This window comes from Spodoptera frugiperda, chromosome 10 (genome assembly GCF_023101765.2).
Source record: "Spodoptera frugiperda isolate SF20-4 chromosome 10, AGI-APGP_CSIRO_Sfru_2.0, whole genome shotgun sequence".
Lineage (NCBI taxonomy): Eukaryota > Metazoa > Arthropoda > Insecta > Lepidoptera > Noctuidae > Spodoptera > Spodoptera frugiperda.
Genome location: NC_064221.1, coordinates 3438735 through 3466413, shown reverse-complemented (window position 1 = coordinate 3466413; position 27679 = coordinate 3438735). Strand labels below are relative to the sequence as shown.

Genomic DNA, 27679 nt, shown 5'->3' with positions numbered 1-27679 from the left:
TCCAAAATTCTTACAATTTATTTAATGATTAATAATTTTGTATGGTTAACTGACTAATTACAATATTCGCATTCATCTTCTGGAAAATGATTACCTATAGATAGCAAAATATTTGCAATGGGGGATTATTACATAATATTAGAAAAATAAGGCATAGTGCCGAAACCATTATACCGGTATAGCCCCTGTAAAATAATTATGGCAAAGAAACTGATCATTTCGTTCCTGTCAGTCGGTATCCATCTATAAAGTCGTATAGTCGGTAGGAACTTATTTTGGTCTTTCAAGATTTTAATTTTTTGGTCAGCGTATCGGTTGGTCTCTGTGCAAATTCTGTCAACAAAGTCAATGTCTATCATTTTATAAAAAATGTCGACAATACGTGTCTGGTCTGTCATTTCAAAAGTAGGTCCTGGAGTTCCAGTAAAATTCTCACGTCGTCCTGTAAAAATCTGTCGGTCTCTTGTCCATTTGAAATCGTAACAGTCAGTCGATACAAGCTCCCTAATTGCCAGGTCATTTTGTCTGTCTTCTACGTCAAGTACTTGGGTCTCGCGAGGAGTTATGTCGGCGAGAACTGCAGGCTCTGCCGAAGCATTGCGTGAGGTAATCTGTGGGATGACGTGTTCCTCGTCTTCTATGTCCATGTCGCAGTCGCTCAGGTCGTCGGTGGGTTTCATCCACTCGTCAATTATTTCGTCAAATTCTTTGTCGTTAACCCCTAAAACAAACATATACCGTTACTATTTTGCGGTCTTTAAAATATGACTTCTAGTTGAATAAATACCAATCGAAGTACGTTGTGTTCTTGTGGAAGGCGCAACAGAAATTTCTACTTCAGCGTTCGCTACCATATTGTTTCCTGAAATAAAATTCTACTAAATTATATTGTGTATGTCTCAAAGTAACCAAAACTTGACCAAGAATGACTGAAAAGAATATAAACAAAGAATCCTGACCTTTTTTTTAGTTTTTAGTTTGTATATTTTGGTGTATATGTATAGTGTGCAAATGTATCTGTATGTTATTGGTAATGTGGATAATTCATAAAAAAACAACAACAATTTGTTTCGTTCCGTTTCGTGTGTGTGTGTGTCGGGGAATAAATAAAAAAAAAAACATTAAGGGGACGCTTTACTCTTCATCCGTATAAATATAACCGACATAGCCCTTTTTCTGGGGAGTTTTTGCCATCAAGGCCCTATTAGCCTCTGTATTAAGACAGCCTGGATCTAGGCTATCTAGCGAATTGGGAGAATTGGGGGCGTTATCCAAATCTGGCGTACCGATACGCTGGATGATTTCAGCTCCTCCTTGTCCGCCAGCTTCTAGCTCCTCTGTAACAGCAATAAGTAATTTTATAAGTTTTTTTTTTTAAACGTTGCCCCACATTAGGATTTTCTCCTGCGTCGTGGGTGCGTTTACAAACATACAAGTTCACATGCACATGACACCCAGACCCGAAACAACAATTTGTGGATCACACAAAGAGTTGCTCCGTGCGGGAATCGAACCCGCTACCCGTTGCGCGGCAGCCAGTTGCCCAGCCACCGCACCAACCGTGCAGTCTATTTATAGATCTTGTTAAGCATTTACTTACGGATTTCGACTTATGGTATGATATCTATACCTACCTTCCTTTTGCCGGGGGGGCACCAATTGAAAATTCTCTAAAACAAATAATTTCACTTCAATTACAACAAAACGGATAACAAAAAATAAGAATTAACTTTCGGATCAATCATTACCTAGAATTATAACTCGACCGGCTTGCGGTTCCGGTTGCGATTGCGGCTCTTCAAAGATACATGCCTCGCGCTCCGGAAAAGGTAATCTACAAAGAAAAAAAAAACGTTACCAAGGCTTGATGTAATGTTAAGTTGTTGTAAATATGTAATAAACCGGTAAAAACGTAAACCGGTAAATATGTAACTTACCGGGCGCGTCTTTTGCGCGGTGGCGCGTCAGGCAAAATACATCGCGAGGTTTCGGCTTCGCGCTTCCGAGACAGAAGCTCCTACCTAACCTCTACAGGCAGGGTTGCAGCGCGCCTCTGCGTTATTGGGCGCGGACGACGTCTAGTTCACTGTTAGAAAAAAAATACTATAGCATTAAAAATAAAAGACATACCTTTGTGACATTAAGTCGAATACACGCCGCAACAGCTACCATTACACGACATGTAGTCAAATCGCCGACGCGTATATGACTACTATGCGACTAAGTTGGTGTTTTATATGACTGTTATACGAAACTCTTAGCGCCTTAAGTTATATAAAATGGGCCCAAATGCCGTCGAGTAAACGTCCTTATGACGTTTATATTATGACTATACTAAATAACATTAAGTTGTTACCAAAACGTCTACTCGACGTCTTAAATGTTTATTGGGTGTATGTTTATGTTTATTCACTTTGAAAAAGTAAATACAATTGAGTCACAGTTTTCAATTCATTCCTTAAAAAAATCAAGAGAGCTTTGAAAGGAGTTCTTCGCATGATATCATAAAGCTGTTCTGCCATGTAACATTTATCATCAGACTTAGCAATCGAAAAGAGCAGCTTTAATTCGTCCCACTGATCCAATATAGTAACAACAGCTTGATAGCGAGCGAGCCAGCGGGTACCACTAAGTCCCTGATTTTTTTTTGGGTTCCTATTGTTATTCATGGTTTCAAATAATGATTTGTAGTACTCTAAACGTTTAGGACTGTATGAAAACCAATTATGGGCTTCACTTACAAGAAACTAATTGGCGTGGTAATAATTCAGCCGCTTTTTCCGCGTATAAATGCGAAGAATGGCTAATGCATTTCACAATAATTAAAACAGGCAGAGCAGATCTCTTTTGAAAATAGCAGTCACTGAATTATATTTACCAACCATAACGTTTGCTCCATCAACGCCGATTCCGATCATATTTTCTACATTTAATCCATCCTTTTGAAGTTGATTTGTAATTGTTTAAACTCGAAATTTTGTTTTGTAAGTCCAGGCTTTTATTCTCGTTTTTCCATCGTTATAGCGTTTTTATTTCAGAGCTAATGGTTTCTTGCTATTTTGGCAATCTCTCCTATACAGCAGCCAGGCATTATTGGCACAAATGTCAAGTGTTTGAGCAAATAAAGCCATATACCATCTTTTTGTTTTAAAGTTAGAGCGATATAATGACACTAACATGTCGGCCAAATCAACACCACCCATGTGAGCGTTATACTGCTTGACTATTTGTGGGCAGTCTACATCAACCCTCGTTTGGGGTCCGTTTCTAATCAGGGAGACAGTAGAGAGGTAAGGCTGTTCTAAGCTACCCCACGGTTTTAAGTTAGTGTCTATATGTATGTGTATGAATTAATTATTGATTAGCCTAGTTGCAGTTTTATCATACCACTTGACCACAGCAAGCTTCTTCTCATTGCAGACAACCTGGTGGCTGGCACCTCTGCTATTCTTTGCAAGTGGTTTGTCAAAGAGCAACATTTCTTGACAGCCTCTTAATCTGTTACTTCTGATCGTTCCTAAGCTGAAAATGCCATATTCATTGCGTAAGTAATGGATAAGCTCGAGCGACGTAAAAAAGTTGTCGTAGTACACAGTAGCTGATTTTTCCTGTATGGTCTTGCATAGAGCTATGACAACTTTAGCTCCAAGACCTAAGCTTTTTTCATAGTCAGTAAATTGTCGGTTTTATATATATAGCTACACTGTGTATGTATAGATGTTGGTTACTTTTCAGCACTGTTCAACCACGTGACTAATACGAGTAAATAGTGTCACTACAAGTATTTTTCAATTCTTGTAGTGATTTACACTATCTACTACTAGAACTAAAGGTATAAATAAAACATATTTGATGAAAATCTAGTTTATTTGTTGTTTTTATAACACTCACTTAACTTTTTTGCTTTATCTTGCAAATTGTCCTCATCATCATCAACATCTTTTCTCCCAGCTAATATTTTATGGATATTTTTGCAGTATTAATTATTTACTAAAAAACACTAAATTAGAAAGTTCAGATAGACAATAACGAAAAAAATTTTTTTATGGCTAAGTTAGAGAGGTGTACCTTAGCGAGTACAATGGGCAGATCAAGTATGAAATTGTCCGAAACAAGGTTTCTCTAAACAGAGTGTTGATGAGCATTTTTGACAACGCCAACGGACTCTATTATGACAAATAACACATCTTAATGGGTTTACGATTCTTTCAGGAGTGTGTCCGTTATTGTTATGGTTTACATCGGCTATTATACTTGAAGTCTGACGGTTTTTTGAGGGTTTTGAATGACGCAAATAAGTCCGGGAGATACTTCTCCTAAATACCAACTGGTCCATACATTCGGCATTACTTTTCTTCCTTGCAATTACATGTAGACGCCAAGCATTTGATACAGCCATATCTACAAGATAAGTAAAAATTACCATCCACCACCATTTTTTGCCTCTCATTGCCACACACACACACACATAAAAAAATAAAAAAGCCTTTTATTTCTTACGAAAAAAATATACAAAAAATTAAAACTTTTTCTAGTTTTCAATGATCTATTGGGGAAAAAAACTGTTAATTTTACATGCATTTTGAAATTTTTATGTGTGTAAGAACCCCTCGTTCTCGAAGGTGAAGGCCTCCTCTAGAGAATTCCATGCGTCCCGGTCCTTCGCAGTCTCCATCCAATGTTTGCCAGCCGTTTGTACGATATCGTCCGTCCAGCGGGCAGCTGGCATCGTAAATACGATGTTTTAAGTAATACGTATTCACAACACTCGGCCGCGACGTTGGGAGCCAAATTGTAGAGTTGAAATAAACTTTTATTGAACAAAATTTTAAAAATTGTAATACAGGTGTGATGCGTGTTACATCATTTCCGTCGTTCTGGCGGGAGTAGGGCGAGCGGGGGCATACGCGACGCGTTGAGATGGCGTCGCTTGGTTTTTTAGAGCGGGAAGCACTGTGATTGGCTGATAACACGCCAGGTGTGCCATCCGCGCACAGGCCTACCAACTCATGAACATTATAATTATCTTTACTCTTTGGCCCTTGCTATAGACAATATAGAATAAATTAGGAGGCGCGCTAGAACCTTACATTTTAGACAAAAAACAGTAGTAAAACCTTTTTTACAGTAAGCACATCGACCATATTCTGTACCGTGCTCAAGAAAATGGTCGATATTGTCATATTTTATATCATCTACCGGCCTAGGACGTTTAGGTTTTTTATTTTTTTCATCAGGGTTCAAATCTTTAATTGTTGTTTTATCAACCTTTTTTCGTTTGTCGCGTAACGCGTATAAATTTCAAGGCGAAACTCTTTCAAAGGTTTACCTTTCGAAAATTATCTCTCCTGTACATCAACCACGCGTTGTTGACACAGATGACTAGTAACTGTGAAAATATGGACAGATACCAACGTCTGGTCCTCATTTTTGTGCGGTCAAGAGCAATGAGCATGTCATTGTATTGCTTTACTAGCACAAATTGCTTCATTTGCTCAAAACTTTTGACAGAAGGTGAAACTGTTATCAATAACAGTAGCCACTGTTTTCCGCAGTTCAGCGAACTGCACTAATTCATCGCCTAGGCTATTCTCCAAATCATCTTCGTAAGCACTGACCATACGTGAGGCGTTTTCCAAAATCTCTTATGTTGTAAGGGATTTTAGCTGTCGAAATATTCCAAAAACACTAGTAATTTCATGATATGCTTCCATACGTTTAGGTAAAGCAGACAGTAAGTATGTTCGTTCGTTGTTCGTTACATTTTATGCACCTGTAAAGGGTTTTTGGTTATGCATAGTTTCATAATAGAAATATAGTCATCCACGGAGTATATCCTTTCATATTGCTTGAGTCGAGTCTCCATTTTTGCGAAATCTACTGTTCTCTATGAATTTGCCGACAGCCTTGAAACGCCATCATCACATGAAACATCCCAAGATGTACAAATATTCTGTCAAAAGTCGGTTTTTCGGTAGACTGAATTACAAAAGCAACTTTAGCTACTTGCAAATCGTAGGAGACCTGTATGTATTCTGCTCCACATTCAGCAGCGATCGTTTTACTCACGCATAAGGTTTCTTTTACCACTGCAGTATCGGTAAGAGATACGTTGATAGGAGTCAAGTATGCTACTTTCTGCATTGGAGATTGATCTTCGAAAATAAGAGTGTTAAACCCGACGCACATTGGCGTGGGTATTTTTTAAAGTACTTCTAAAGTGGGGTGCTAACACTTCACGAATAATGGCCGTACATTTTGTTCGGTGTATTTTGGAAACACAAAACTTATTTTTGCATAATTCAGTAAGGTGATCAATTGCCTGAATAGATGTGTGTTCGGCAATATACATCGCAAGAGCACCTTCAGCTTCAAGAGAGGGTTTATCGGCATCTGCTTTTTGTGTAAACGTATTCATACGCAATTGCTTTTTGTCTAAATACGGTTTTGAATTTTTTTGTGACTTTCCGAATCACGATGTTTTTGTATATCTGCTAATCTTGCAGAAAATCTTTTTTTGCAATATGTACACATTGCTTTCGTATCATCACCAGTTTCAGGTTTCAACCAAAGTTTAAAATCTTCTATGTTTTCCCATTCCCCCTTATACCTTTGTTTATACACAGTTTTTTTCTGAGGTGGTACTTCCATTTCAAAATAGTTATAGTCAACAGAAAGTATAAATGTTCAAACTAATCACTTATCAAAGGACACAATGTAACCTGACCGCACAACAAAACTTATTTAGGCATATACGCGTAAGGAATGAGTTCACCGAGTACTGAAAAAATAACTTATAACCGTAGACCGTGATAGTTAATCCTACGAATATACTTCAGGGGAATTCCCCGGTCACAGAGCATACTATACTATACAACGAGAAACGACACGGGTCGATAGACACTAGTGTGGTGACTGATGACAATATCATCGATATTCAACTCGTGTAAATGCGAGAGATACTTAACAATGATTTCAGGAAAAGGCCGCCTCATCAGTTTATCTATAACTAAAGAGCAGACATGACAAAAGCACTAGAAATTGCACTAGGCACTAAAAATCTTGGACGCGCACTGAACATACCAAAAATGCACTAGATTTAGTGCCGGAAGCACTAAAATGGCAACACTGCCCTCAGGATATTTTCCAACATAGGTTGATGCCAAGTTGACAACTTTGTTATCCAGCCAGGTTACCACGGATATATCCACGTCTTCTACCTCTACGACCTTTTCAACGCTGAAACCTCTACCTTTTTTGTCATTTGTCCAGCGAAACGGCTCCCTAACCATGATCTTCCAAAGATCATGGTTAGGGAGCCGTTTCCGATTTACAGTACCTAACGGAAATATACCTTTTTTATGTAATTCAGCCATAAGCTGCAAACTTGTGTACCAATTGTCAAAGAACAATTTATAATTCATGTTTTGTGGAATACTGCTTGATAAGCGCATAGCTACATTACTGCTTACTCCCAAGTCAGTTGACCTTCTAAAACAACATTCGACTGTGCACCTGCATAGAGTTCAAAATCATATGTCAGCCCTGACGCACCACTCAAAACAAAAACCTTATATCCCCATTTGTGTGGTTTTTTAGGGTTGTAGTTTTTTAGAGAAGTCCTTGCTTTTGTTGGTATTACTTGCTCGTCAATTGCCAAGTATTCTTCTCTAGGTAAAAGCAACAAACTCTCGCGAATTTTGTTTATAAGCGGTCTTATTCTTTGCAGCTTGTCATAATTGGGGTCATTAATAGGAACAGTGTCCTCATTGTTAGTAAAATGAAGAAACCTCTTCAGTTCTTCAAACCGATTGCAAGTCATTGCATTACTTACAGGTGTGAAGCTAGAACAGCTATTCTAGTCTTCAGGTAGTAGGGAAATGCATGATAGACATATATATTAGTACACCTATAAACTTTTCAAGTTCTTTGCCTGCCATTCCTAATGCCGACACTCGTGTTTGTTCCGAGTAACGACACATTTCTTGAGTTATATATTCAATCGTGTCTGGAGTGAATAAATATAAGAAGAACTGAAGAGGCGTATCCAAATCTTTAATTTCTTGAGGAATATTTTGATCTCCCAAAAAGGCGCAATCAGCTTCATTATAATCTAGAGATTTGTCTTGCCAGTTTAAGCGGACAGGTATATTTTTGCGTTTGGCTTGCGAACGCGATGGACCAGCAGCTAAGGGATCAACAGAGGCCTGCTCACCTTCATCTGATGAAGAATCCTCATCAGAATCAGAGGGGAAAATAATTACGTTTCTTCGTCTCGTAGAATTCCCACTGGGGTCATAATCTTGATCATCCGGATCATCCCCCACTAGTTCATCATCATCATCTTCGCTTTCATTTGGTATATCAAGACCGTAGAATCGTATTGGATCCATTTTTCTGAAAAAATATCAAATAATGCTTCACTTCATACATTCCCAAATCTGACCAAATGCAAAAATAGCTACTAATGCATACAATGCCAAATATGGCAAAACCTAACTTACTTACTTCGTTACTTCATATTATTCCACATTTGTCATGCTAAAGTTTGGCATGATTTTCGCTAAACTATAACTTTTTACTTACATGTTTTTCGTGTTTTCAGTCCTTTGTAGGGATGAGATATACTTGCAAACATTGATACCAGGGCTTGCAAGTACGAGTTTGTACAAATACCAGGGTCAGAAACCAGGTATTAAAATACTAGAAATAGTCCAGTCAAATAAGGTTAAATAATTAGTTAAGAATCTCGGAATTCGAGATACCCAGCTGTAAGTCTGTAAATACTTTGTATATTGACCCCCTAAAACTTGTCTCAAAACCTACATATGGTAGGGTGTAAGCAACTTTTAAAATTCAGGGTCAAAGGTCCCAAAAATCGTTTTTTTTTTGCGGTTTTTTGGAAATATCTCATTTCCTAAGGGTAGGTATGTGCATTTAATACCAATATTGTACAATACAAAATTCTCTACAACTTTTGTGTATTTTTTTATTACACGGTGAACCGTTTTCGAAATAGAGGGCGGAGAGCGCGCGGTCACTGCATCTATTCAAATTTTTTTTTTTCATCTAAACTATCCGTGATGGTTCTCTATAGATAGGACATTAAAAAATACGTCATGGTTCCTAAAACCATTTTTCGTCAAAATCAATCGTTTGAAAGATAGACGGCGAAAAATTTAGCTGACACAATAAAATCCATTTGCCAGGAGTGGAATGTCAGTGACAAAATTCTTCTGGCCGTTACAGACAATGGCGCCAATATTAAAAGTGCTATTGAAAGGGAACTGGTGTGGAAACATTTCCCCTGTTACACACACACCCTAAATTTGGCAGTAAGTGACGTTTTAAAAAGCCAAGAGATTGCTGAGATTTTAAATAAAATGAAGGGAATAGTCCGACATTTCAAAAAAAGCAATCTGGCGTGGGAAAAATTGAAACGGTACCAGGAACAAGCCGGTACCACTGCCAAACGACCACTACAGGAGGTTCCAACGAGGTGGAATTCCACCTACTATATGTTACAAAGATGTGTGGAAATACGAGAACCCCTCAACAGTGCCAGGTAAACCTTGGAATGAGCCCTGTCACTAGTTACGAGTGGGAATTATGCCAAGAATTGTGTCAGATACTCAATCCGTGTGAAGAAGTCACACGCGAATTGAGTTGATGAATTTATTAAATAAAAGATCACAGAAATTTATGTAGTTTAATAATCGAAACGAGATACCACAGATAACAAAGTGTCAAATTGTCTATAACTCAGCATAAGGTTGTATTAATCATAAAGTCAAATTTTAACATTTCAACACTCTCACCAAATTTGAACTTTACATCTACAAGTTATACTTATAAAAACAAAAGAATTGAACACTCTCACCAAATTAAACTTTACATCTCTTTAATTAAATTAAATTACTTTTACCCATTACACACTTACATTAATAAACTTTTAGTAACTACACTTACAACTTGAGTTGTTACATTTAGTTAATATAATTTTATAAAAATGACAATTGTTTAACACCAATTTTATCTCTAAGATATTGAAATTTTTCTTTGGGTAATGCCTTAGTAAAGATGTCAGCATATTGTTCTTTGGTATTTACATATTTAAGATCTATTTCTTTCTCTAAATATTTTTCTTTGATAAAATTATATCTAATATCAATATGCTTGCATCTTTTGTGATAATCTACATTCTTAATTAAACAAATTGCACTTTGATTATCAATGTTTAAACAAATAGAGTTCTGGTTAAATGCATTTATATCTATTAATAATCTTTTTAACCATATGGCTTCTTTGGTTGCTGAACATGCAGCCATGAACTCTGCTTCAGTAGTGGATAATGCCACACTGTGTTGACATTGTGTTGCCCATGTTACAGCTGCACTATTCTTTATGAATACATATCCTGTCAAAGACCTGCGTGTGCAAGTGTCTTTTGCATAATCTGCATCGCTGTAGCCTTCAAGGCAGCTCCTTGAGGGCGAGTAACATAGGCCATAGTCTTTTGTCCCTTTTAAGTATCGAAATATTTTCTTGACAACATTCCAATGTGTTTGATTATAACTATTCAAATAGCGACTCACCAGACTGACTGCATACATGATGTCAGGCCTGCTTACCACTGCAAGGTGCATTAGTGAACCAACAGCTTCTCTATATTGTATGTTCTTGTCTGGTGTTTCAGTTCCCTTTTCTAGAGTTGTATGCGGGTCAACTGGAATGTTATTACTGTTAGCATTATTCATATCGAACTTACATAATAATCTCTCAATGTATTTTGTTTGATGGATAAAAATACATTTTTCAAACCTTTCTAATTGCATTCCTACAAAATTCTTTGGATCACTTTGTGTGATTTCAAAATTATCTTTAAGTTCACATATTACTTTCTGTAAAGCTTTGTTTGACTTTGACATCAGTAGGCCGTCATCAACATAAAGTAATAAATAGATATTATTATTATCAACATTTCCAAGATAAACACATCTATCTGCATGACTGTTCTTAAATCCAAATTTCTTAAGCAGATTGTCAAATTTTTGATTCCAGCATCTTGGTGCTTGTTTTAAACCATAGAGTGAACGATTAAGTTTACATACCTGATTTGGTGGGACATTCAAACCTTCAGGAACTTTCATATAAATGTCTTCTTTCACATCTCCATATAGAAATGCAGTCTTGATGTCAAACTGCATCATTGCATATTCATGTTGAACAGCTTCTGAGAGTAAGACTCTTATTGAATCATATCTGACTGTTGGAGAGTAAACTTCAGTGTAATCAATTCCTTTTATTTGTCCACATCCTTTAGCACATAGCCTTGATTTAAAAACTGACCCATTATCTTTTATTCTGAAGACCCATTTACAGTCAATTAGTCGTACTCCTTTTGGTTTTTCCATTAAACTCCAGGTGTTGTTCTTTTGGTGTGCACTTAGTTCTTCATTGATTGATTGTTTCCATTTCTCAGCATGCACATTGTCACTGGATATTGCTGCAGCATAGGTTTCTGGAACATCATATTGATCAATTATTTCATCTGCACACATATATGTATTACCTTGCATTTTGGCAGTCTGCATTCTAGATCTAGTTGTTATGTTTCGTTCTGATGATTCCATTTCCTCAAGTGTTTCATCTGGTTCATATATAGATCCATCATCTGATTGGTAGGAGTCTTCAGTGCTTTCAGATGTTGTGTCATTATTAGTCGGGCTTTCATTTTCAATTTTTGATTCGGAGACCGACTCAGATAATGGCATAGCTGCATAATCTCTCTTTACAGAACTTTCAATAAAAATTGCATCTCTGCTGATTAAAGCTTTTCTTGTCTTTGGATCAAAGAACCTGTAGCCTTTTGTTTCATTACTATAGCCCACAAAAATCATCTTTATTGCCTTTGGATCCCACTTCTTGGCTTTTTCTTTAGGGATGTGAACCATAGCTTCACAACCAAAAACTTTTAAATGACTAATATCCGGCCTTTTACCACTCCATTTTTCTTCTGGTGTTAAATAATCTAACACCCTTGTCGGGCATCTATTTGTGATATATGCTGCTGTTGTCACTGCTTCAGCCCAATATTGCTTTTGTAGTTTTGCGTTAAGCAACATGCATCTTGCTCTTTCTAATAGGGTTCTATTCATTCGCTCCGCTAAACCATTTTGTTGAGGGGTGTAGGGGGCGGATGTTTGATGAGAAATGCCAGACCTTTTAAGAAAATGCTGAAAATCATTGCTTAAATATTCATTCCCATTATCAGTACGGAGTGTTTTTATATTAAAACCAAGTTTATTTTCCACCAAGGCTTTAAATTCCTTAAATTTTTCAAACACTTCTGATTTCTTAGTTAATATGTATATAAATACCTTTCGAGTGAAGTCATCAATGAAAGTTACAAAGTAACGAGCACCTCCAAGGGATGATACCTCCATGGGTCCACAAACATCCGAGTGGATGAGTTCCAGTGCATTTTGAGCTCGTGATCCCTCAGTAGGGAAAGGTATTCTTGATTGTTTTCCTTGAAGACAAGAAATACATATTACTTTTTCTTTATTTTCTAGCTTAAATCCAGAGCTTTCTGTTAATTTATTCAAGTCTTCAAAGTTTAAATGGGCCATTCTCTGATGCCATAAATACCAGTCATTTTCTTTTGTTACAGATGTGTAGGCAGGCATACTATGAGTATTTAGTTTGTACATATTATTACTCATCTTTGCAGTGGCAACTTGTTCATTATTTCTGTTTGATATTTTACAACCTTTCTCATCAAATTGTACTTTACATCCATTTTTAATAATTTGACTGACAGATAAAAGATTGGTGGCCAAACCAGGAATATAAAGAACATCCTTTACTTGAATTGTATTCATTTTGCCATTACTGCCAATCACATTTAAATTTACTTTGCCACAAGATTTCACTAAGAGTTTCTTGTCATTTGCCACTTTTATTGTATTAATCGGTGGTGGTATTATATCATATAGCCAGTCACTGTGCATCGTCATATGCATTGACGCACCAGAGTCTATAAACCATCCATTTTCATTGTTTTCAGTAGCAGATAGTACTGCCACATAGTTTCCACTTTGATCCGACTGTTTCTTCTTATGCCAACAGTGTTTACTTACATGTCCATATTTATTGCACACAAAACATCTTGGACCTTTACTTTTAGATGTTTTCTCTGTAGCTTGTTTGGCAAACTGTAACTGTTTCCCTTTGTATTTATTCACATATAATGCACTACTTTCAGAGCTTCTTACATCTTGTAATAGCTTAGTCTTCACAGAATCAGCAGTTATTGCCACACCAGAGCTTTCGAGTGCCATAATCATTGGCTGGTAGACTTCAGGTAAGCCAGCTAGCAATAGCGTACCAAGCCATTCATCATTTACATCAAACTCAATATTTCTTAACTTGTGTGCTGTTGATATAATCTTGTTTACATAGTCTTCTATGCTCTGACAAGATTCTAATGTTGTGGTTATCAGATCTCTCAATAAGCCAACCTTTCGTGTCAACCCTTTATCATCAAAAGCTCTAGAGAGGTTATTCCACACCTCCTTGGCAGATTTCGCTTCTTGTATATGTACATAGTTGATAGGATGTACCAATAAAATTATTTTTGACTTAGCTTTTGTGTCAAGTTTGGGGTCAACTCTTTCTTCCGCTGTGACGCATTGCCACAAATCCTCGTGCTCAAGATACGTTTGAACGGCGAATCTCCACGTTGGATAGTTCTCTCTTCCAGTCAGTTTTTCAATCAGTGCCATCGTGTTTGTAGAAGACATTTTGCTGATGAAGAGTTCGGAAGAAAAACAAATGAGTGTTGACTTTAAGGTTATGATTATTCGGAACTACATTTATTACGGATTCAATGAAACTTTTATATTATTTTATATTGTTTTATACTATTAAACAATTTTGAGAAAGCGATCAGGTGGCCTGGGCCCATAACCTGATGAATTTATTAAATAAAAGATCACAGAAATTTATGTAGTTTAATAATCGAAACGAGATACCACAGATAACAAAGTGTCAAATTGTCTATAACTCAGCATAAGGTTGTATTAATCATAAAGTCAAATTTTAACATTTCAACATGAGTGGCCAAAAATATATTACTGGCAGCCTAGTGATACCCATTACGGTAGGTCTTATAAAAGCGTTGGAGCAGTTAGGGGAACAACATGTTTTCATGTCAGATATTGACAAAATACGCCAGGACCTCATAGGAAATATAAAACGGAGGTTTTATAACTTAAATAATAGTAAGACTTTTGGAAATTGTATGTTTCTCGACCCGAGATTCAAATTTTACTTTGATGATCCACATGTGGCAGAAGAAACCAAACGAAGAATGGTTTCCTTGGTTGCAGCTCCACATTCGCGTGATGCAGTGACAACAAACAATATAACAATAAATATCGAGGAAGTTGAACCCACGTCGTGTCCACGTCCAATCAAATCAATCTGGCAACCAGACCAATCGATCGATCGTCGATCGACGGCATCGATCGAAGTTGATCGACTGGTCTAGTAACTTTAATTGATCGACAGATACTGTTCGACAAACCAATCGATCGATTGCCGGTCGATGGCATCGTTCAACGTCGATCGATGTTGATCGACTGGTCTGGTAACTTTAATTGATCGACAGATACTGTTCGACTACTGGCACCGGTCGACGTTGATCGATGAACTCCGGCAATATTCCATCAGTTTCTTTCAAAATGTATTCACAAGAGGACGCGTTGGTGTTGGCCAGTACGAATATAGATATGTTTAATATACAGGGTGACTTTGAATTCGACGTATTCCTCTCGGGAGGTGATAATACAACTAATTTCCTTCAAAATTAGCCCTGAGGTCCTTGGGCGGAAAGTGGATAGTTTCTGAGATATACTACATTTAAGGTTTTGGTAAAAAAACCGAACTTTTTATAAAAACATCAATAAGTAAAAAAATGGGGCATTTCACGTCAAGCGGACAAGCAAAATTAAGTGAGGTCGCGAAATTTGTTCATATTCTGGTAAGTTATACTTCTAGTGGATATGAATGAGCACACATTTTTTTTTTTTTATATGGGCCTTTATTGCTGAGTTATGAGCTTTTAAAAATTTACAATGTATGAAGTCCATACTTTTTGGACGCTTATTATTTGTATCAATCAATTTGTAAGAGAAAATTAAAAATATGGTGTCTTAAAGTAGAAAGCCTGTAGTTTTTAATTTTTTTATCAAATTCCAAATTTGAATTTTCTTACGTATAGTAAACCGGAAGTAAAGATTTTAAATGGAGTTTTGGGTAACTTCGACATATTTTTTTTTAAATATTTTAATTTTAAATTAAAGCTATTTTTATCATTATTCTTCATATAAAAAATTAGAACGTGATCGCCAATAGTTTCAAAGTTAGAGCAAATTGAGTACATACACATCGCTATGAGAATGTTCCAAACAGTCTGGTTTAAGCACTATCATGCTAAAATACTGCGCTATTTTCACGTTATTTGTTTATTTTAGTATGCAGAAAAAATCATATATACCGATTTTTATTAATTAAAATATAATTAACATTTTGAGTACAATAATTTATTACAAAAATAACAAGTTCATACAAAAGACGATTCTAAAAACTATGATTATTATTGTGAAACTTAGTATTAGTACACCTAGCGCCATCTCGTAGCTACAGACAGTAACACTAACAAGCACACTTTAGCATCAATGTTTGTTAGACAGAGACAGCTATACGACGCCTCATTGTTTCGTATTTTCAAATTATACGTTAATTTTAGTTGACGTTTCGACTATTCAGCAACTAGACGCGTTACTAGATTTTCAATTTTTTTATTATGGCATCTTACGGTGATCGATGTAATAATCCGTTCCTCTTGACGCGTCATCAAAAACGCGTGAAAGTTAGGAAAATTTCAAAAACATTAAGTGAAAAGTGGACAATTTCGCCTGACGTTTATGTCTGTGAATCGTGCAGGAAGCGACTATTATATGAATCACCTCCAGACACAAATGTTATCCAGTCACAATCGAGTCAGGCATCCAGTGATTATTCACAAACCACCCAAGATGAAGCCTTCATCCCGCAAGACAAGTACCAACACATTGGAACACAGACGGACGTGTCAATGGAATATGACGAAATTTTGAATCAGCTCAAAGAAAAATTTAATAATCCTTCTTCTTCTCCTTCCATTAAAACCATGATACTCACTATTGCACCGAAGTCCTGGAGTGAAAATAGGTTGGCTCAAGAATTCGGAACATCACGACGCCAAGCAAAAAAAGCTAAACAACTGGTAGAAGTGTTTGGCATCTTAACTTCGCCGAATCCTCGCGACGGCCGAAAATTGCCGCCTGAAACTGAAACCCTGGTAAAAAATTATTATCTCCGCGAAGATATTAGTCGAGTCATGCCAGGCAGAAAAGATTTTGTATCCATTAAATTAGAAGATGGGCAAAGAACGCATATACAAAAACAACTTTTGATGTGCAACATAGATGAACTTTATCAAAAGTTCAAAATTGAATACCCGAACGTAAAAGTTGGCTTGACAAAATTTTTTACTTTAAGACCAAAACAATGCGTCCTCGCTGGAGACTCTGGAACACATATGGTGTGTGTATGTATTTATCACCAAAATGTTAAACTTATGTTGAGAGGAGGAGATGTGGCCAATTTAACATCTGGAACTACTATGCATCTCTCATCCTATAAAGCGTGTCTTCAAATGATGATGTGTGCCAATCCAACGCCGAACTGTTATTTAATGTCTACAAAGACAGCAAAATCTTCAAATGAGAGTTGCTCTTCTTGTCCAGGTTTAAACGGAATACGTGATCATTTGAAAATGATATTTGATGAAAATCAAGTTACAAATATTCAGTTTGAAAAATGGGAAGGTACCGACCGCTTCACGATTGTGACCCAAGTGCTTTCTGCTGATGATTTTGTCGATTGTCTGTGTAAAGCTTTGGACATTTTAAAGCCGCATGCTTATATCGCTGAACAACAAGCGCTTTATTTTAGAACTTTGAAGGAAACTATCTCTGAAGGCGACATTCTCGTTCAATGTGATTTTGCCGAAAATTATAGTTTTGTCGTACTAGATGCTGTACAATCGTTTCATTGGAATAATGATCAAGCTACTCTTTTGACATCTGTTTATTATTATAAAGATGGAAATAATATGAAACATGGAAGCATCGTCATGATTTCGGATGATTTAAAGCACGATACTGCCACATTCTACGCATTTCAAAAAATACTGCACCAACACCTTGCTGATCACAGAATTGCAGTTTCTATGATAAAATACATTACAGACGGAGCTCCGCAACATTTTAAGAATAGGTTTAATTTTGTGAACCTATTTTATTACAAACAAGATTTTAACACAGAAGCTCAGTTACACTTTCATGCAACAGCTCATGGAAAAGGGCCATGTGATGGTCTTGGAGGAAACCTCAAACGTTTAGCACCCCGTGCCAGTTTGCAGTCTGCAAATAAGGCTATCACTTCACCTTTAAAGTTATATGAATGGGCAAAATCATCGTTACCTGAAACGTCAATATACTACTGTTCGAAAGAAAGTATCCAACAGGAGCGAGATTTTTTACGAATCCGTTTTGCCTCCGCTATCACTGTTCCCGGAACCAAAAACTTTCATAGTTTTCTTCCTATCAAAGAAGGTCTACGTGTGAAAATAACAAGTAATAGTGCATATAGTAAAACTGTTAAAATTACGAAATAAAGTTTTAAATTATGATTAATGTTATTATTTCAATCTCAATTAATGAAACCTTACCAGTCCTATATGAGTACTAGTATTTTGCACCAAATAGCATTATTTTAGATATTTTTAGCAGTCTATTCATATATTATAGCAGCGATTTATAATAACTGTTTTTTACACACTAAAGTAACTAGATTTACACACTAAATTAACTAGATTTGGAAAAAAATCTTATATCTACCTACACTAAATAAGTACTAGATGTTGCGCACATAGCGATGTGTATGTACTCAATTTGCTCTAACTTTGAAACTATTGGCGATCACGTTCTAATTTTTTATATGAAGAATAATGATAAAAATAGCTTTAATTTAAAATTAAAATATTTAAAAAAAAATATGTCGAAGTTACCCAAAACTCCATTTAAAATCTTTACTTCCGGTTTACTATATGTAAGAAAATTCAAATTTGGAATTTGATAAAAAAATTAAAAACTACAGGCTTTCTACTTTAAGACACCATATTTTTAATTTTCTCTTACAAATTGATTGATACAAATAATAAGCGTCCAAAAAGTATGGACTTCATACATTGTAAATTTTTAAAAGCTCATAACTCAGCAATAAAGGCCCATATAAAAAAAAAAAATGTGTGCTCATTCATATCCACTAGAAGTATAACTTACCAGAATATGAACAAATTTCGCGACCTCACTTAATTTTGCTTGTCCGCTTGACGTGAAATGCCCCAAATACTGGTTGGATTTTAGTTATTTTAGTTTTAATCAGTTGCCAATACATCAGTTATCATTTGTAAATACTAATAATGGCAGAAATATCATTCGTTTTAAAATAGCAAGTAATTTCCTATGAAATTTTGTTTTGTTTCACTAATTTGGTCAATAGATAACTGGATTTATTTCAAAAAAAAATTATGACACTAAGCGTACAAACTATTAGAAAAACTTCCTTGGTTTATTAGCTATACAGAAACGTTAAATTATTTACAAATTTCTCAAAAACTAACTAATAAATTGATGATAAGTAGAGTGTAAAGAGAAAAGAGCAATTTCAAAAACATCTTAATTTGCAAAATTTTGTTTAAAATGATCTTCCCTACGACGAATACATGCCCAAACACACTTCCTTATCTCTATGACGTTCACTCTTGGGCTGAATAAGCGTCTTATTTCGTCATTATCTTCAAATATGTTTCGGAGAAGAATTACGATACACGGCCAATTCCTTCTGTATAAACCAGGCACTTCATGTAAAAATCAACCGGCGTTAGGTTCTGGTCATTATGCATGCCATGTAGTTGGACCGCCCTACTAATCCAATGCCTGAGAATCAATGTTTTCGACCATTGCCGCACAGTAGTTCGATAATGCACTTGACAATCGTCATGTGGAATAAATTCGTCAATCAAATTAATAAATTAATTCAATAAGTAGAATAAGTTAATTCATCTTGTTTCTAAATTCAAATTAAAAAAATTACCCTAGCACTTCCTTAATTTTTTTCATAATTCTTACCATTTTAATTGTTGGTTGAAAAGTAGGGTCCAATCAAATAATTAATTATGATACCCCTGCAAACATTTGAATTAAAACCGCGATGCGCTAACGATGGTTTGCTTTTTTCGGATTTCGTTGACTTTTTTGTGGCTAATAATGGATATTGTGATAGTTTATCCAGCGCACTATCGAACTACTGTGGGGCAATGGTTGGATACCTTGGTTCCCAGGCGTTATATTGGCATGGAGGTCCAACTACATGGCAAGCGCGGTGTCCAGAATCTAACGCCGGTTGATTTTTACATGAAGTCCCTTGTTTATACAGAAGGAATTGGCCGTGTATCGTAATTCTTCTCCGAAACATATTTGAAGATAATTACGAAATAAGACGCATATTCAGTCCAAGAGTGAACGTCATAGAGATAAGGAAGTGTTGACCATGTATTCGTCGTATGGAAGATCATTTTAAACAAAATTTTGCAAATTAAGATGTTTTTGAAATTGCGCTTTTCTCTTTACACTCTACTTATCATCAATTAATTCATTTGTTTTTGAGAATTTTGTTAATAATTTTACGTTTCTGGATAGCTAATAAACCAAGGAAGTTTTTTTAATAGTTTGTACGCTTAGTGTCACATATTTTTTTCGAAATAAATCCAGTTATCTATAGACCAAATTAGTGAAACAAAACAAAATTTCATAGGAAATTACTTGCTATTTTAAAACGAATGATATTTCTGCCATTATTAGTATTTATAAATGATAACTGATGTATTGGCAACTGATTGAAACTAAAATAACTAAAATCCAACCAGTATTTTTTTATTTATTGATGTTTTTGTAATCAATTCGGGATTTTTTTACCAAAACCAAAAATGTCGAATATCTCAGAAACTAGCCACTTTCCGCCCAAGGACCTCAGGGCTATTTTTGTAGGAAATTAGTTGTATTATCACCTCCCGAGAGGAATACGTCGAATTCAAAGTCACCCTGTATACATGTTTTAATGTGTATTTCTTTCAATTACGTAGGTCCTAGTAATAGTCACCACACGATTTTTAATTGCAAACTATCATGACATGACTTTTGCTATATGGTAGATTAACTAAGAATTTATTTTAAGCATCATTTTCTAAAATTATTGTATTATTTGAAAAGCAAAGTGCTGATTGTTGACTTTGCTAATTGTAATAAATAAAGGCGCTTGGTTTTTTTTGCAATTGTACATAATTTTGTAATACCGCGGATTATGTGGCTGATTTAATTTAAATACATAGTACAAAAGGCTAACTATCATTTACCATGAAGATTTCGTGCGGAAACTATGTCAATAAAAAAATAAAAAATAGAAACTAAAATTGGATTTTTTGCAAATATCTTTGTACCTAGTTACAATTCATTCGTGTTGTAAAGCTTGAATAACACATAAATATAAGTGATAAAATCCGGATATCAAATTTTGCTCTTTATTTTAAAGATAAAAGATTTTTTTTTAAATATTCTATTTAGACCACACTCCGAATTAGCAACTTTAGTATTTTTTTTCTCGAAAACTAAAAATAATTGACATGGGCACTTTGTGTTATTACTTATTGGACTTTTGCAATTTGTGTTAGGGCCAACTCACACCGAAAGAGCGGCGAAGGGCAGCGGAGCGCAGCGACCCGCTCGGTAGAGAAGGCGCGAGGATTCCCGTGACTGCTCGAGAAGTCGCTGGAATGCGCGAGAAGTCGCGGGACACCGCGCGCCATCTCGAGCCGCGATGAATTTACGGGTCGTTCTATGCGCAGTTCACTTTCAATAAAACTCGAGGAAACTTGTGTTTATGCAGTGAAAATGAGTATTTTGGATTTAATTATTATTGCACATATAAAAGAAGAGGAAGAGGCCGAAGACATAAGGAGGGAAAGATTTAAAAGAAACTTTTGGGTACACGACGTGTGGAAGAAAAGACATTTGTTTGGCCAATTTCGTACATTTTGCACAAATTTACATCTGTATCCTAGCATTTATTATGACTATTATAAAATGAACTATTACAAATTTGAAAGTTTGTTGGAAATTCTCAGGCCACATATTCAAAAACAAAATACCAATTATAGATTGGCTATTCCCGCTGAAGAAAGACTATCGGTCTGCCTCAGGTGAGTAAATAAGTAAAAAGTATATTTATATTCAATTGTATTGTTATATATTGTTCAACATTAACTCCAATCAACAACACTCCAAAAAAAAACATTGTTTGAAAGAAAATTTAGGCAACAGTTCTTTATTAGTCAAATGTCGTATTGATAAAATTGGTTTCATAATCCTCTTCAGAGGATCTTTGTTGTGATTTCGACACAGCGTGTGGTATATAAGGCGACGGAGGTGGGTCGAATGAGCTTAGTGAGGAGTTTGTCTCGTAGATATTTTCTGTGTTCGTTTCTTGATAACTTGTTGAAGTCGACGGTATTTTGGATGGTTTGTATGAAAAAGATGTAATAGTTTTGTTTTCTGCAGCCGGTATTATTGATGGTGTGTATGAAAAGGATGTGGTTGGAATGTTTGTTTCATTGTAATTTTCTGCCACAGATCTAGGACTGATACTGATTGTTTCCAGTGGATACTCTGAAGAAGGTGATATGGTTGTATTATTTCCTGTGGCAGATAAGTCGAATTCAGCTGTATCTCGTGTCATGTTACCACCGGTGTCATCGGCAAGTCTTATTTCCGTTTCATTTATGAGGCGAAAAATTTCTCCTTTTAATTTGGCTTGAATATTTTTAGGCATTGTTTTCACAGTTCGGCCCATGGTTAAGAAAAAGCTAATAGTTGGGTCATCTTCCATTTTCTTTTCTTCAATATATTGTTTGAACAATAAATTTGACATTTTGAGAGGCTGTTCGTTGGATAAAGAGGTCCGGTTTGATAGCTGCGACTGTGGCCGTGGTGACGATGATAACTGCGAATGTGGCCGTGGTGAGGGTAGAAGCTGCGACTGCGGTCTTGGGGACATAGACTGATATTCGCCATCTGTGGTAATATCTGAATCTTCTGGCGAACTCGTTAAATTTGAAATTTGTTTCCTGCTTTTCATGAAGGATTTTATGAATTCTAATTCTTTTTCAAATTTTAATGGGCGTTCTACTTTTCTGGCTGACCCACTTCTACTCTCTCTTAATGAAATGCCCTTTCTATAACTATCTCGTAATTTCTTCCAAGACTTTTGGCAATCATCCACTGAAAATAGTAGTAATATACTTATTAATATAACAATCTTGTTATGTTTTATGGTTTTTAATTTTTATGATGGTAACATAATAATATACACACACGGACAAAAGTAGACAAACTACCGGGGCTGTTACTCTTGATTTGTCGATATGTGTAACTTATACTGGTGATAATAATTAAATTTTGTTTCAGATTTCTAACTACTGCTATCAGTTTCAAAGCGCTAGCTCACGAGTATCATATGGGATATAGTACTGTACTTCAAATTGTTCACGAAACTTGCTCCGCGATATGGAAGTATTTACGGCCGCGTGTTATGCCCAAACCAACAGCTGAGTTATGGACCAAACTAGCAAAAGAATTTGAAACTCAATGGAATTTTCCTAACTGTATAGGAGCCATAGATGGCAAACATGTTAATATTAGAGCACCTTGGAACAGCGGCAGTCAATTTTATAACTATAAAAAATTTTTCAGTGTAGTTTTGCTAGCCATTGCCGATGCAAATTATCGATTCGTTGTAGTCGACATTGGAGCATATGGTCGCAATAGTGATAGTGGCATTTTAAGCAGCTCCAGATTAGGACAATCATTGAATAATAATACACTGGATATACCACCTATTAAATGTTTGCCAGGTACGACAGAAGCATTGCCACATGTTTTTGTTGGAGATGAGGCTTTTCCGTTACACAAACACATAATGAGACCTTTTCCTGGAAACCAAGAAATGATGAAATATTTGAAAACATAAATGAAACAGTGCCAATAAATAGTATATTACAAAATATTCAAGAGGGTTCAGTTTCCCAAGAAAATGCTATGTGTATAAGAGATAAATTTAAGACTTATTTTAATTCTTGTGGTGCAGTTTCTTGGCAAAACGAAATGATTTCCCGTAGTTAAATAGATTTAACATCAAAATGGTGTCAAGTTTTACAAAAGACTGTGCCGTATGTAGGTAAACTAACGAGTTCTACAATTTGCTGACGACATCGCAACAATTTAAAGTTATTTTTAATTTTAATTAAAATATAAAAAAATGATTTATTTTAATTTTCAAATAAAAATACATACCTATTTATATACGTTTTTCTTTTGCTCCCAGCTCAGCAGTGAATCAAATAAATGGGATATTATTAATTGCACATCAAATGAAAATAATCTCACATCAATTTATTCTCAAATATGTATATATAAATATATATCAAATAAATTACTTCACAACAAATAAACTAAATGTTTAGCAAAACTAGTATTGCAGATAATTCGAAAATGTACATCAATACTACATTACTTTTTTTCCTCTATTGCGAGACAAATATGACTTTTGCATACAAAAATTACTTTTTTTGATGTACGTTTAAATACCTACCACCCAAATAAAAATAATTAAACTAATACATACCAGACATATTCATTTCAGCGCCCACTTTTTGCCAAGCGTTATTTTTCATATGTTTATCGCTGTAATGCCTTGATTTTATATTGTACAGGCAGTCGTACATTTGCACCAAATAAATAAGCTTTTCTTCATCCATTTCCATTACTTCTGTATTCGTTGCACTGCAAGGAATGAATGCGAAATAGCGAATGCCCGCGCACAACAGACGCACGCGGCGGGCGTCGGGGCGAGGGGCGGGATATTGCCAGCGGCCCTCGTGACTGCTCGCGCAGGCGCACGGCTCCGTTTATGGAATTCGCCGGAATTCCTGCGGCTCCGCGGGCATCCGCGCGCCTCGTTCGAATTTCTCATGCGATAATAGTATTTATAATAATAAAAATTAAGTTAAAATTCTCATGACACTGAAACTGCGCTCCGCTTCGCTGCCCTTCGCCGCTCTTTCGGTGTGAGTTGGCCCTTATTAGGACTAACTACATCGATATACGCTATTAGCTAAAAATGTCCTCCCCCAAGGGTTTCTAAAACACTGTGCGGTGGTGTGTTTGGAAATACTATTTTGAATTCCATGAATCTACGAGGAATCCCAAAAGAAAGTGAATTGCCTGGAAGAAGTTGTCTTACACCATATGTTTTTATAGGTGACAATGCCTTTCCTCTTTCTGAAAATTTAATGAAGCCGTTTCTCGAATTAGGGCGAAAAGGATCAAAGGTGCGAATTTTTAATTATAGTAGGGCTCGCCGAATGGTAGAAAGCACGTTCGGCATTTTAAGTGCATTATTTCGCTGTCTTCGAAGGCCTTTTCATCTTCAGCCGATAAATGTGGAAAACATAGTGTTAGCTACGACTTATCTTCTCAACTATTTAAGAAGAAATTGTGAGAGTTATAGGTATTTACAGTTGCGTTATTCAAGTAACATAAATCAGAGTGCAGATTCCGAAATAACACAGCCGCCAGAAATTCAGTCATCTGTACTATTCTACAGCATACCAACTCCAGCTGAACTAGTGAGAGAAGAGTTCGCTGAATATTTTTGTTCTAACGATGGTATGATTGCATGGCAATACAAGTATTGTAAGTAACCTTGGAATCTTACTGCTGCTGTAGCACCCTGTGATAATTTTAATTGCTATTTTTTTTTATCGTGATTATTAGTTGTGAATTTCACTTTTATTGAAAGGTAACATTTTTTATATAAGCCATTTCTAGTTTTGTTTTGGACTAATACTCTGTACACAAGTGACAGCTACTGTGTGATCTGTATCAATAAAGGTCATAAGTATGTACTTGTAAAATTGTATTATTATTTTAATTACAACACGTTTACACCAATAGTTGACAATTGAAAAAAACACCTTTTGCAACTGTTAATTTAGTCCATCTATTGGTGTAAACGAGTACTATACTGGAAAATGTTTTAATGTGTTTAATATTATACTTTTATTTTGTAAGATCTACAAAAGTTCAGTATAGCTAATTGTTTAATTGCAGATTAAACTTAAACATATTTGCCGTAAAAAATATAAACATGTATGTAGGTACTTACATCACTTGACATGCTCGAACGAGGACGATCCTCTGTAGACACAGTAGATCGTGGGCGATTTCTGTCTTGTATGAACATCATAGCTTGAAATGCATACCATTTAGAAACGTATATTTCGTCTCGTCCGGCACCGCTTCTTAAACTATCTTTCACTTTTTTATTTTCTTTCGAAAATGTTGTTTGTAAATTTTTTATCTTCTTTTCCACTTCCTCCTTAGTAATTTCAAATGAGTTGGCTATTTCGAGCAGTGCATCATGACGTTTTATTTTATTACGGTAATCCTTGTGAATAATGTCCCATAGTACTGGTTTGTTTTTGTATTGCTCAATAAATTCCAAAGTTCTTTCATTCGTCAACACAACACAAACAAGCCGGAGCGGATCGGAGCGCGGCGCGTTTGATCAAGCATTATATTCCATTCTACCATCGATCGATGCCGTCGATCGACGATCGATCGATTGGTCTGGTGGAAACTATCGATCGACGTCGACTATTCCATTCTACCATCGATCGATACCGTCGATCGACGATCGATCGATTGGTCTGGTAACACCCTTACTACGATGATAAAATTATTAATCGTAACGAGTGCCCCTTAAAATGGTGGAGAGAGCACAAGTCGGTGTACCCGACACTATACAAAATAGCAGCCACGAAGCTCAACGCCATGGCTTCATCAGTGCCTTGCGAAAGGGTATTCTCTGCAGCAGGGAATATCCTTAATGAAAGGCGGACCCGGCTAGGGGTAAGAAAATTGCAGCAACTGCTTTTCTTAAACCAGAATTTGTAAATATAAATAAACTTGTAAATGTAAATATAGAATAAGTGATTATGTACATAGAATGAATTGAATCAGTACTCGTATATCCTATCTCTTCAATCTTTTAATTCATGTTGGTCAAAAATTTAAATTTATTTATTCAAATTTGTAGTAGTAACTGGACGACATAAATAAAAATGCTCTTTTATATCTATTTTCTATACGATTTTCGGTTTTAAAGAGTACTAGATAAAGAAGACGTTTTATCGTCCGTACAATATTAACAGGCTGTTATTTAGTAACAGATATTTGGATCTGTTATTTTTATGTAACAGTAACAGTTATAACAGATATAGTGTTTAACCTGTTACAACCCATCTCTAGTCACGTCGCACAGGACAAATAATTTAATGCCGAATCGGTTTCGTTTTTTCGGGAGATATTGTTTCATTGAAAGTCTCCCTTTAAATGGGACTATGCTCTCGTCTACACACACATTTTTGTAGGGTGTTAATAATTGTTTATATTTTTGGCGGGCATGATTAATCACTTTTTGAAAAGGATTACAAAAATATAACATGCCTAAAATATTAACAAATCGATTTCTTGGCTGCCAAATATTGGTGACAATAATAATGGATCTGTAGACCAGTGCTCTTCGATGGTCAAATGTTTGTTTCGCGACATCAACATCACTATTGAAATAAAAATGTAAAACTCAGGAACGGTTATGTCGTGCCATCTGTGCAATCTAGAGTGGGCAGACAAAGGCACATTTAGCAAAAAATAATTATGATATTGATTTATACGGGTAATAATTTGCGTGACTAGTTCATTATCTAAAAATTGTTGAAATATGTCTAATTGTATAAAATTTCCATTATTAAAATGTATGTTGAGCCCAGACGCGAAATCATCGAATGGTTCTATTTTTGGGTTATATGGAGTTGAAGACCATTGTTCCTACTGCACGGTTATTGGACTTGTTGCTATAGCTTGTTGCAATGTCGACGCGTTGTTAGATTGTGCCTGGAAATAAAAATGAATTACATCCTATTATTGACTGCCTCCGTTGCGTATAGTCTATTTCACATAGGATGGGTACGGTGACACATATATATAGTGGGTGATGAGCGGACAGCGAAGCGTGAGGTCGTGGGTTCGATTCCCACCCAGGACAAATATTTGTGTGATGAGCTTGAATATTTGTTCTGTGTCTGGGTGTAATTTATCTATAATATGTAGGTATGTATTTCCACATATATAAGTATGTTTATCAACTGTATAAATAAATAATAATATGTGCATATATGTGCCTGACGAGGCCCAAACGAAATAAAACATAGCGACGCCCCCACCGAATATAATACTAAAGTCATCTTAAAAAAAATACAGTTTTTAATACGTATATCAAATCTACGAACTTAGATACACCTCCTGTTTTTTATTCATATCTATTAATCTTA

General features: G+C 35.8%; 1 protein-coding gene across 1 annotated transcript; it reads left to right on the top strand.

Moving 5' to 3' along the window:
* The first annotated feature begins 20900 nt into the window (after positions 1-20900).
* LOC118277359 (uncharacterized) lies at positions 20901-23800 on the top strand. The gene is made up of 2 exons (XM_050696321.1): positions 20901-21430; positions 22695-23800. Exons 1-2 carry the CDS (start codon positions 21069-21071, stop codon positions 23254-23256), a joined length of 924 nt encoding a protein of 307 aa, XP_050552278.1. The 5' UTR covers positions 20901-21068; the 3' UTR covers positions 23257-23800.
* Positions 23801-27679: the final 3879 nt, after the last annotated feature.